Source organism: Camelus bactrianus, chromosome X, assembly GCF_048773025.1.
Source record: "Camelus bactrianus isolate YW-2024 breed Bactrian camel chromosome X, ASM4877302v1, whole genome shotgun sequence".
In the NCBI taxonomy this organism is placed as follows: domain Eukaryota; kingdom Metazoa; phylum Chordata; class Mammalia; order Artiodactyla; family Camelidae; genus Camelus; species Camelus bactrianus.
In genome coordinates, this window is record NC_133575.1 from 58,932,876 (window position 1) to 58,945,093 (window position 12,218).

A 12,218-nucleotide genomic window follows, 5' to 3' on the forward strand; every position below is an offset into this window, starting at 1 on the left:
TCCTTATCTGTAAAATGGGAGTTATAATACTTGTCTCACAAAGATGCTGTGGAGATAACATGAAAGAACGAATATTCTGCTTAGTACTTGGTATACACTTGGTGCTCAAAAGATATTAGTATCAGGAATAAGACTGTCAACCCTGTACTGGGGCCTTACCAGACCAACCCTGGGCAGCTGAGGTGATATCCTCTTTCCCCAATAGGAGGACTATACAACAGATGAGGACATGGTAGAAGGAGTCGAAGGCAAGCTTGGGAATGGGAGTGGAGCCGGTGGAATTCTTGATCTGCTCAAGGCCAGCAGGCAGGTGGGGGGACCTGACTATGCTGCCCTCACGTGAGTACTGACTTTGATCTCCCCTTTCTAGGTGATCAGACAACACACACCCCCGCTCACCACCCAAAGTGCTGGGTCAGCCAAGCAGTAGATATTAATTGAGCCATTTAAAGGGACAAAGAATTAGCCAGGGAATTTGGGCTGAAAGAATAAAGTAGATATGAAATCTGTCCCAAAGAACTTAAGATCTGACCGAGAGGCGATGTACAGATTTCAAGGGTAATCAGTTTTGGGTTCTTTGGAAGTTGGAAGAGGGTCTGGAAAAAGCATGGAAGGAGAACGGTGCCTTTTCTGGGCCTTGTTTAAAAAAGAAAAGAAAGAAAAGAATGTGCATGGGTAAACAGGGAGGGAGGTGCGCCCCTCTCATTGCCATCTTGCCTGCTGTCTCTGGAGAGACTTGAGTCAAGAAGGAGTGGTCTTTTTATGAAAACAGTCTTTAATACTGTTTTGGTCTTTAGTTTGATTTCTGGTTTTTCACCTGGGATGGTTTTCTCCTCCTTCCTCTCACCCCGACCCCCACACCTGTTGTCCCTCCTCGCTGACTATTCTGATGACTGGTTTCCTCTGACAACTAGAGAAGCTCCCTCAGCATTTCTCCTCTGTCCTTTGCAGCGAGGCCCCTGCCTCTCCCAGCACTCAGGAGGCCATCCAGGGCATGCTGTGCATGGCCAACCTGCAGTCCTCATCGTCCTCACCAGCTACCTCCAGCCTGCAGGCCTGGTGGACCGGGGGGCAGGACCGAAGCAGTGGGAGCTCCAGCAGTGGGCTGGGCACAGTGTCTAGCAGTCCTGCTTCCCAGCGCACCCCAGGGAAGCGGCCCATCAAGCGGCCAGCATACTGGAGAACCGAGAGCGAGGAGGAGGAGGAGAACGCCAGTCTGGATGAACAGGACAGCTTGGGAGCATGCTTCAAGGATGCAGAGTATAGTAAGGGCAGCTGAGTGCTTGAGTCCAGGCCAGAAGGGCTCCCCCTAGCCCCAGTCTCAATCCCAAATCTAATCCAGGAGAGCCTATAGTGAGCAAAGGCCTAGATATTTGGTTTCTCTGTGCCATATTTTCTTAATCTGTAAAATGGGGGTGGATATCTCACAGGTCGATGGTAAGAATTAGATATGATGCTTCCACAGAGCACCTGGTACAGTGCCTTGCTCATGGGAGGCCCTCAAAAAATGATAGCTATTAGCCATTTTTAGCATTGTCCAATCTTTACTGCTGATGACTCTTTTTTCCCTCTTGCCTATTTTACTTCCATTACTTGTATCTTTTGTGTTGTGTCGTTCAGTTCATCCCTTACAAAGGTATATAATGACCTTTTAGTGGGCTTGTCACATTTAATAGATGACTCCTTTTTTAAGCTAAAATGTATTGAGTACTACAAAGTATAAAGCACCGTTTTTATATAGTAAAGCTGACTTTAATTATAGGTTTTTATTTTAGTGTTATTTAAAAAAAATTAATCCTCATTGACCAAAATTTGAACAAGACAGAGAAGGCAAAAATTCCCTTTTACTAACACTCTTCCCCCTCTGAGGAAGGTTATCCAAAGACAACCTTTGTTGTCAGTTTGATGTATACCTTTCAGTTTTTTGTATTTATACCCATATGTACACATAGAGGTGTAGTTTCCTTTAGTGTGTGTGGTTCTACAACTTGTTTGGATATCTTTCAACATTAGTCCATAGAGCTCTACTTGATCAATACATTGAAATCTACCTGTTGCATAGTAGTCTATAGCATAGATGTACCATCATATCTTTAACCGTTGCCTACTGATTAACATTTAGGCTTTTTCTGATTTCTTAATGTTACTAACAATGCTGCAATGAAAATTCCTTTAAATAACCTTTTGTGCCCATGAGCCAGTTAACATTTCTCTAAGGTAGCTAGACCTGCTGAGTTGAAAGGAATGTACAAAATAAATGTTAGTAGTGTCATACTCCCTCCAAAAGGGTCAGTATATGAGCAGTGTATGAGAAATACCTATTTCCACAAAGCCTTACCATAGTGGATATTATCAGCCTTTTTAATTTTTGCCAATCTGATGGCAAAAATGGTGTCTCAGTTTGTTTTATTGGCTCTTCCTTATTCATTTCCTGTGAATTATCTATTTAGTTTTTCACTCATTTTTCTATTATGATGTTAGTTTTTCTTATTGATTTCTAGGCATTCTTTTAATATAGTCTAGATTTGTTGGAGTGTTTTTTTTTAATATATTCTACAAATGTTGAAAAGTGTTTTCTTTAGTCTGTTGCTTGTATTTTAATTTTATTTATGTTATTTTAAGCATGTTGGAGATTTCAGCTTTTACATAGTCATCTTTATCAACTTTTTGTATTTTATGTTTTGTGTGAAAAGACTTTCTTATATTTTCACCTGAAACTTGTATAGAAGTTTAAAGTTTTAGCTCTTTTTCTGGAATAAGTTTTGTGAATTGTGGGAGGGAAGAATCTAACTTTTTTCTCACATGGATAGTCATTTGCCCCAATACCATTTATTGACTAGTTTGTGAATTATCCCCCTGATGTGATGTTCACTTCTGTTCTAAATTCCAATGTATAAGTGAATTTGATTTTCTACTGTTCCCAGTTCTGTTCCTTAATAGCCATGTGACGTTGGGCACACTAGTTAACTTTTCTGTGATAATAGTACCTACCTCATAGATTGTTGTGAGGATTAAATAGTTATATATAAAGTACTTAGAACATTTCCCACCACATGGTAAGTGCTGTGTGTTAGATGTCATTAATATTCTATTCCATAAAAACAGTTGTCCATTGCTATGGCAATACCACATAGGTTAGTTACTATAGGTCTTAAGTCTGGTAGGGCAAATTCCCTCTGCAGAATGTGCTTTGGACCTGAGGAGAACACAGATATTCAGCAAGCCCACCATCTCTGGGCTGCACTGAGATTGGTCTTAGGGGCACGTCAAGTTTCCCTGGCTTACCACATCCTGCCTTCAGCATACAATCACACTGACCTATAGCCAAGACATCTGGACCTGGTCTAATGAGTCCTACCTCAGAACAAACAGCTTACTCAATCTCTGCTTCCCGGTCCTTGCTTTACCCAGCAGCACTGGAAAGGCAGTTTAACAAGGAAATACTCACCTATTTGTTATTATTTTTCCAGAATTTCTAGGCCATTATTGATTTTTTTTCTAGCCCAAAGGGATTATAGAATCAGCTTGTCAAATTCCATGAAAAATCCTGCTAGGACTTTTTATTAGGATTGCACGGCATATGTAGATTAATTTATGGAGACTGACATCTTCCGTCAGAGGCCTTTCTGCTTTAATGGGATGTATGCATTTCTGAAAACATCTTGAAAATTTGTGCAGTAAAAATAATAGGGCTTACAGGAAAAAGAGTGTTGGAGCACACCCCTCGAAATCTCTGTGGTTTCAAAACTGTAACACTGGCCTAGGTAATGACAGTCCTAATACTCATCCTTGCCCAGTTAGAGCCCATTGACATTTGCACCCAGTGTCAGAGTCAGTGGATCCTTTGCAGCCTTAAACCCTGGCTGGGCTCAGGCTTCCTCCTTCCAGGTGTAGGTTCTTGAGGGTATTTGCTTAAGATAGATACCAACTTCATCAAATTAAAATCTTATCCAGAGCCTAGTCATCAGCAGTCTTTTTGTTGTTTTTAAAATGGACAAGTGTCTTCAGTGCTTCTTCATCTGCACTCTTAGCCATCCTCCTCTCCCACCAGAGCTGAACTTTGTAGAAAACAAAGCCATCATTTGTCCTTCCTCTGATGGGAGGCAGTATTTGCAGGATTTTTAGCTTTTGTGTGTAGGTCTTCATATATAGCTAAGGCTTTCTCTGAAATATGAGAAAATTCACCACTGATTGGTTAAAAACAACATGCCAGGAAAAAATGCTTTTGAACCAGTGCAACTTCTGGATCATTCTGCCATTTACCTTTTGGGTAAGAGCAGTCACAAAACAGGCCACCTTGTCCTTCTATCTTCAGACATGGTCTTTCTCTGTTCATCCAGGTTTTCTTATATAGCTCTTCTTCAGTTTATTTCTTCAGTATATTACTAGGTATTTTATTTTTCAGTTTAGTTCTTATTGAAAATGGCATCTTTTTTATCTATTTTCTAATTGGCTGTTGCTAGTGTGCAGGAAAATGATTTTTCTATATTGATCCTGTGTTGGATTGCCTTGCTATACTCTTACTAGTTCTATTAGTTTTTCAGTCTTGGGCTCTTGAGGTAGGTAATCTATGTCCCCTATTGTAGTTTACTAGGGCTTCCATTTCAAAATACCACAGACTGGATGGCTTAAACAAGAGAAATTAATTTTTTCACAGTTCTGGAAGCTAGAAGTACAAGATCAAAGAGCTAGCAGGCTTGGTTTTTCCTGAGGCCTCTCCTTGGCTTGCAGATGACCTCCTTCTTGCTACCTTTTCATGTGGTTGTCCCTTTGTGCAAATGGGCCCCAAGTGTCCCTCTGTATAGCCTAATCTCGTCTAAAAAAGACACCAGCCAGATTGGATTAGGGCTCACTCAAGTGGCCTCATTTTAGCTTAATTACCTCTTTAAAAGCTTTATCACCAAATACAGTCATATTCTGAATTACTGAGGGTTAGGAATTCAACATACAAATTTTGGGGGACACAGTTCAGCCCATAACATTCCCTTTCTTTCTAGTATTCACACCTCTAGATTTTCTAGTTTTATAACAATAGTAATGGTGATCGGGCATCCTTGTGTTGTTCCTGACTTTAAAGGTAATGCTGCCAGTGTTTGTTCACTCAATATGTAGGGCTCTGTAGGTCTCTGATAGACTACTCTCATGAAGTTCAGGGGAGTCTCTAACTATAGTTTGAGGGGTTTTTATTTGCTTTAAAATCGGGAGTGGAATTAGATTTTTTCAAATTTTTTTTGGCATCCTTTGATATAAACTCATAGTTTTTCTCTGTTAATTTGCTAATGGTGATTTACATTAGTAGAATTACTGATTTTGAATTGACATTTCCTTTTTGGGATTAGCTGTCTTGACTGTGGTGTTTAGTAATAGTTTGTCTAGTTTGATGATTTACTAACTGTAATGTTTGGTGTTTGTTTACTATTAATTTCTGGTTTATTTTACTCCTTTTTCTTAATATTCTTTGTACAACATTTCAAGTTGAAAGCTCTTGTCGTTTATTTTCAGTCTGTCTTTCCTTTCGATAAAAGGTTTTTAAAATTTTATTTTTTAAATTGCCATTAAGTAAAATGTGCTTTGTTGATATATATACACTTAGATTCTTATAACCACCTGTACCACCACTACCACAATGAGTAGAACACAGAACCCCCTACAAAATCCCTTATGTTACTCCTTAGTAGTCATGCCCTCCCTCTACCCCTAACTCCTGGCAACCACTGTTCTCCATCACTGTGGCTTTTTCTTTGCCAGAATGTCATAATACAGTATGTAATATTTTAAGACTAGCATCTTTTACTCAGTATAATGCCTTTAAGATTCATCCATGTTGTTGCATATGAATAGCTTATTCCTTTTTATTGAAGAGTAGTATTCCATTGTATGAATCTACCACAGTTTCTTTATCTACTCACCCAGTGAAGGGTTCTAAGACATCTTCATCACCCCAGAAAAATACCCTGGGTCCATTAAGTAATTGTTCCCCATGTCCCTCTCCCCTTATCTGCTGGTAACCACTAATCTGCTTTCTGTCCATATAGATTTACCTGTTACAGATATGTCATATAAAAGTAATCGTATAGTATGTGACCTTTTGTGTCTGGCTTGTTTCACTTACCATAATGTTTTTCACATTCATCTAAGTTATAGGATGTATCCGTGTTTTATTCCTTTTTATGGTTGAATAGTATTCCATTGTATGGATATATCACAATTTGTTTATGCATTTATCTGATGACAGGCATTAGGGTTATTTCCACCTTTTGGCTGCTATGAATAATGCTGCTGTAGACATTTGTGTGCATGTTTCTGTGTGGACACATGTTTTCATTTCTCTTGGGCATATACCTAGGAGTAGAATTGCTGGATTGTATGGTAATTCTATGTTTAACTCTTTGAGGAACTGCCAAACTGTTTTCCACAAGGACTGCAAGAGAATTGTCACCTTAGGTGTATCAAGTCTTCTAAACTATGCACATGATATATTCCTCTATGTTTACTCTTTTAAAAATTTCTTTCATCAGTGTTTTATAGTTTTCAGCATACAGATCCTACACATTTTTTGTTAGGTTTATCCCTGAGTTCTGTATTTTTTGGAGATACTATAAATGGAACCTTTTTTTAACCTTTGGTTTCTAATTGTTTATTGCTAATGTATATAAATATTGATTTTTGTGTGTTAATTCTGCATACTGCAGCCTTGGTAAACTCATTTATTCTAGGAATTTTTTTTGGTATATTCTTGGTATTTTTTGTCTAGATGGTCCTGTCATATGCAAGTAGGAACAGTTTTATTCCTTTCTTTTCAATCTGTATTTTTTCCCCTTCTTGCCTTTTTGTTCTGGCTAGGATTTCAAGCACAATGTGGTGAGAGTGAACTAAAACCCTTGCCTAGGAGGGAAAACATTCAGTCTTTTCACTATTATGATGTTACCTGTATAGGTTATCAGGTTAAGGAAGTTCACTTCTATTCCTGTTTTACTAAAAACAATTTTATGAATGGGTGTTGAATTTTCCTGATGTTCTATTTCCATCAATGGAAATAATCATGTATTTTTCTTCTTTAGTCTGTTAATATGATGGGTTACATTGATTGATTTTTCAAATATTGAACCAGACTTGAGATCACAAGCTAGATCTTACCTGCTCATGGTATTTTTTTTAATATATTACTGGATTTGATATACTAGTATTTCATCGAGGATGATTGTGTCTATGTGAGATATTGGTCTATAATTTTCTTTTCTTGTACTGTCTTTAATTTTGGTATCAGGCAATGTTGTCTGAAAGAATGAGTTGGGAAATGTTCCCTCCTCTTCTGTTTTTCTAGAAGACATTGGGTAGAATTAGTTTTTTTTTTTTTTTTTAACGTTTAGTAGGATTTTTGAGTGAAACCACCTGGACCTAGGGATTTCTTTTTTAGATCTTAACTATGAATTTCTTTAGTAGATATGGGATTATTCAGGTTTTCTATTTTGTCTTGAGTGAGTTTTGATAGTTTGTGGAATTCAAGGAATTGGTCCATTTTAACTAAGTTGTAGAATTTATGAGTGTAGAGTTGTTTTAGTATTCCCCTATTATCCTTTTAACGTGTGTGAGGTCTTTTGTGATATCTCCCTTTCCATTCCTGATGTTAATAATCTGTGTCTTTTTTTTCTTTGTCATTCTTGCTGGCATCTTGTCAGTTTAATCGAGCTTTTCAAAGGACAGTTTTTGTTTTCATTTAAAATTTATTAAGATTTGAATTTTTTTTACCCAGGATTTAGTCTTTGATAATTGTGCATTGTGAACTTGAGAAGAATGTATTCTGCTATTGTTGGGTTGAGCGTTCTATAAATTTCATTTATATCAAGTTGATTGATGGTGATGATCTATATCTTTGCTAATTTTCTGTATACTTTTTTTATTGGTTACTAAGAGAGATGTGTTGACGTCTCCAAGTATAATTGAGGATTTATTTATTTCCGCTTTTAGTTCCTACAGTTTTTGCTTTGTGTAGTTGGAAGAAGCTCTGATAAAGATTGCTACGTTTTATTGTTGAGTTCACCCTCTTGTCATTATGTTATAACCCTTTCCATCCTTGCTAATTTTCCTTGGTCTGAAGTTCTTTGTCTGATAATATAACCAATCCAGCTTTCTTTAATTAGTGTTAGTATGATACATCTTTTTCTAATTTTATTTTCTTTTATTTTTTAATCCACCTATATGATTACATTTAAAGTGAATTTTTTTATAGACAGCATTTAGTGGAGGTTTTACAAAAATCCTTATTGATAATCTCTGTCTTTTAATTGGTATTTTTAGACTATTTAACATTTAATGTAATTAATAGTATGTTCAGGTAAAGGCTTACCATTTTATTATTTTTTCTTTATTACCTCTAGTTTTTGTTCCTCTGTTTCTCATTTCCTGCCTTCATTTGGATTATTTGAATAATTTTTAGTATTCCATTTTAACTTATCAACTGAATTTTTATTATTTCTCTTTGTATAACACTCGTTCTTTTTTTTCCCTTTCTCTTTTATTTTTTCTAGCTCTGATATTTTATTTTTTTATATATATAAACATTTTTTATTGAGTTATAGTCATTTTACAATGTTGTGTCAAATTCCAGTGTAGAGCACAATTTTTCAGTTATGCATGAACATACATACATTCATTGTCACATTCTCTTTCGCTTTGAGCCACCACAAGATCCTGTATATATTTCCCTGTGCTACACAGTACAATCTTGTTTATCTATTCTACATTTTGAAGTCCCAGTCCCTTCCCACCCCCCACCCTCCTGGCAGAGGCTGTGGAGAAAGGGAACCCTCCTACACTGCTGGTGGGAATGCAGTTTGGTGCAGCCACTGTGGAAAACAGTATGGAGATTCCTCAAAAGACTAGAAATAGACTTACCATTTGACCCAGGAATCCCACTCCTGGGCTTGTATCCAGAAGGAACCCTACTTCAGAATGACACGTGCACCCCAATGTTCATAGCAGCACTATTTACAATAGCCAAGACATGGAAACAGCCTAAATGTCCATCAACAGATGACTGGATAAAGAAGAGGTGGTATATTTATACAATGGAATACTATTCAGCCATAAAAACCAACAACATAACACCATTTGCAGCAACATGGATGTTACTGGAGAATGTCATTCTAAGTGAAGTAAGCCAGAAAGAGAAAGAAAAATACCATATGAGATCGCTCATATATGGAATCTAAAAAAAAAATCAAAATTACAAAACAGAAATAGACTCATAGACATAGAATACAAACACTCATTCTTAAAAAGACTGTTCTTCCCCCCCATTGAATGGTCTTGGCACCTTTGTCAAAAATTGAGTGTAGATGTATAGGTTTCTTTCTGGACTTTCAGTTCTATTCCATTGATCTATATGTCTATCCTTATGCCAGTACTACAGTGTGTGGATTTTATATGTTGATCTCATTTTATCCTGCAAATTTGCTGAATTCTCTTATTAGCTTTAATAGATTTTTTTTAAGGTTCTTTGGGATTTTCTGTACATAGAATATAGTTTTATATCTTCCTTTCTAATTTGAATGCCTTTTGTTTCTTTTTCTTGCCTAATTGCTGTGGACAGAACTTCCATTACAATGTTGAATAGTGAAAATGGATATTCTTGATCTTAGGAGAAAGCATACAGCCTTTCATTACTGAGTATAATTTTAGCTGTTGGTTTTCAGAAAGGCCTGTTACCATATTGAGGAAGTGCCCTTCTAGTTCTAGTTTTATCTCAAATGAGTGTTTTTATCTCAAATGAGTGTTGGATTTTGCCAAATGCTTTTCCTACATCAACTGAAATGATCGTGTTTTTTCCTTTGTTTTATTAATGTGGTGTATTGTATTGATTGATTTTCTTTTTTTAAGGAGAAAGAAAATGTATTTTTGTCATTAAACTTTAAATGACTTTTAATCTTTGCCTTCACACAATTTTGAAAAATATCATTTTTTTCAATTTTATTGAGAAATAATTGACATAGCATTGCATGGGTTTAGGTGTACAGCGTAATAACTTGGCTTTACATCTGTTGTGAAATGATTACCATGATAAGGTAACATCCCTCATATTATATAAGTAAAAAGAAAAAAAAGCTGATTTTTATTCCTTATGATGAGAACTTTTAGGATCTATTCTTTCAACGACTTTAAAATATACCATACAGCAGTGTTAACTATAGTCATCATGTTGTACATTACATCCATCTCTAGTACTTATTTATTTATAATTGGATGTTTGTACCTTTTGACCACCTTCATCCTGTTCTGCTCCCCACCCGTGCCTCTGGTAACCACAAATCTGATCTTTTTTTCTGTGAGTTTGGACTTTTTTTTTGAGGTTCCACATATAAGTGAAATCATACAGTATTTGCCTTTATCTGACTTATTTCACTTAGCATAATGCCCTAAAGGTCCATCCATATTGTCACAAATGGTAGGATTTCCTTCTTTTTATGACTGAATAAGACTCCTTTATTTGTTTGTTTAATATTTTATATATATACATATATATATATATATATATACACACACACATATATATATCTCATATTTTATTTATCTGTTCATCCATTGCTGGACACTTAGGTTGTTTGATTGATTGTCTTACATTGAACCACTCTTGCATTCCTGGGATAAAGCCCTCTTGGTCAAGGTATAGAATCCTTTTAATAGGCTCCTGAATTTGGTTTGCTAGTATTTTGTTGAGGATTTTTACATCAATATTCATAAAGCATATTGGTCTGTAGTTTCCTTTTCCTGTAGTATCTTTTTTCTAGCTTTGGTATCAGGGCCTCATAGAATGAGTTAGCATGTGTTTTCTCTTATTCTATTTTTTGGAAGAGTTTGACAAGGATTGGTGTTAATTCTTTGTTAAATGCTTGGTCCTGAACTTTTCTTTGTTGGAAGCCTTTTGATTTCTGATTCAAGCTTTACACTTGTTACAGGTCTGTTGAAATTTTCCATTTCTTCTTCAGTCAGTTTAGGTGATTTGTATGTTTCTAGGAATTTGTCCATTTCATATAGTTTATCTAATTTGTTGGCATATAATTGTTCATAATATTCTCTTATAATCCTTTTTATTTCTGTAAGATCTGCAGTAGTGTCCCCATTTTCATTTCTCATTTTAGGTAGACATATCTTCTCTTTCTTCTTCATTAGTCTATCTAAATATTTGCCTATTTTGTTGATCTTTCAAAGAACCAGCTTTCGGTTTTGTTGATCCTGTTGTTTTTCTTTTCTTTATTTCATTTATCTCTGCTCAAATTTTTATTTCCTTCCTTCTGTTAGCTTCAGATTTAGTTTGTTCTTTTTCTAGTTTCTTAAGGTGTAAAGTTAGATAACTGATTTGAGATCTTTTTTAATAATGTAGGCATGTATAGGTATAAATGTCTCTCTGAGCACTGCTTTTGCTGCATCCCATACGTTTTGGTATGTTGTATTTTGGTTTTCATTCATCTCAGAGTAATCACACTTGTGATTTTTTTCTTTGATCTATTGATTTTTTTCAGAGCATGTTGTTTAATTTCTACTTATTTATGAATTTTCCAGTATGGTTACTGATTTCTAGTTTTATTCCATTGTTGTTGGAGAAGATACTTTATATGATTTCATTCTTTTAAAACTTATTGAGACTTGTTTTGTAGGCCAGAGTATGGTCTATCCTGGAGAATATTCCATGTGTACTTGAAAAAAATGTGCATTGTACTGCTTTTTGAGTGAAGTGTTCTATATATGTTTATTAGGTCTGGTTAGTTTCTGGTGTTGTTCAGATATTTTATTTCCTTATTCACCTTCTGTCTGGATGTCTTACTCATTATTTAAAGTGAGATGAATTCAAGTCTCCAACTATTATTGTGGAACTGTTTCTCCCTTCAATTCTGTCAATATTTGCTTTATATGTTCTTGATTGAGTGACCCTTTTATTACTATGTAATACCCTTCTTCATCTCCTGTAACAGTTTTTACTTAAATTCTATTTTTTCAGATACTAGTATAGTCACCCCAGCTCTCTTTTTGGTCACTATTTGCATGAAATATCTTTTTTCATGCTTTCACTTTCAACCTAGTTGTTTCTTGAGACCTAATGTAAGTCTCTTATATACAGTATACAGTTGAATCATGTTTTTAATCCGTTCTACCTGTCTTTGCCTTTTGCGGGCTCAGTTTAATCTATTTACATTTAAAGTGATTACTGACAGGAAGGACTT

General features: G+C 35.7%; 1 protein-coding gene across 5 annotated transcripts in view; it reads left to right on the forward strand.

The window, feature by feature from the left end:
- Nucleotides 1–12,218, forward strand: part of PHF8 (PHD finger protein 8) — an 85,316-nt gene that overhangs the window by 50,766 nt on the left and 22,332 nt on the right. For all 5 annotated transcript variants that reach the window (XM_010970760.3, XM_010970786.3, XM_074359284.1 and 2 more), the window contains 2 exons: nucleotides 206–339; nucleotides 952–1,265. In XM_010970760.3, coding sequence (XP_010969062.1) covers nucleotides 206–339; nucleotides 952–1,265 — 448 coding nt within the window. The remainder of the gene's footprint in view (nucleotides 1–205; nucleotides 340–951; nucleotides 1,266–12,218) is intronic.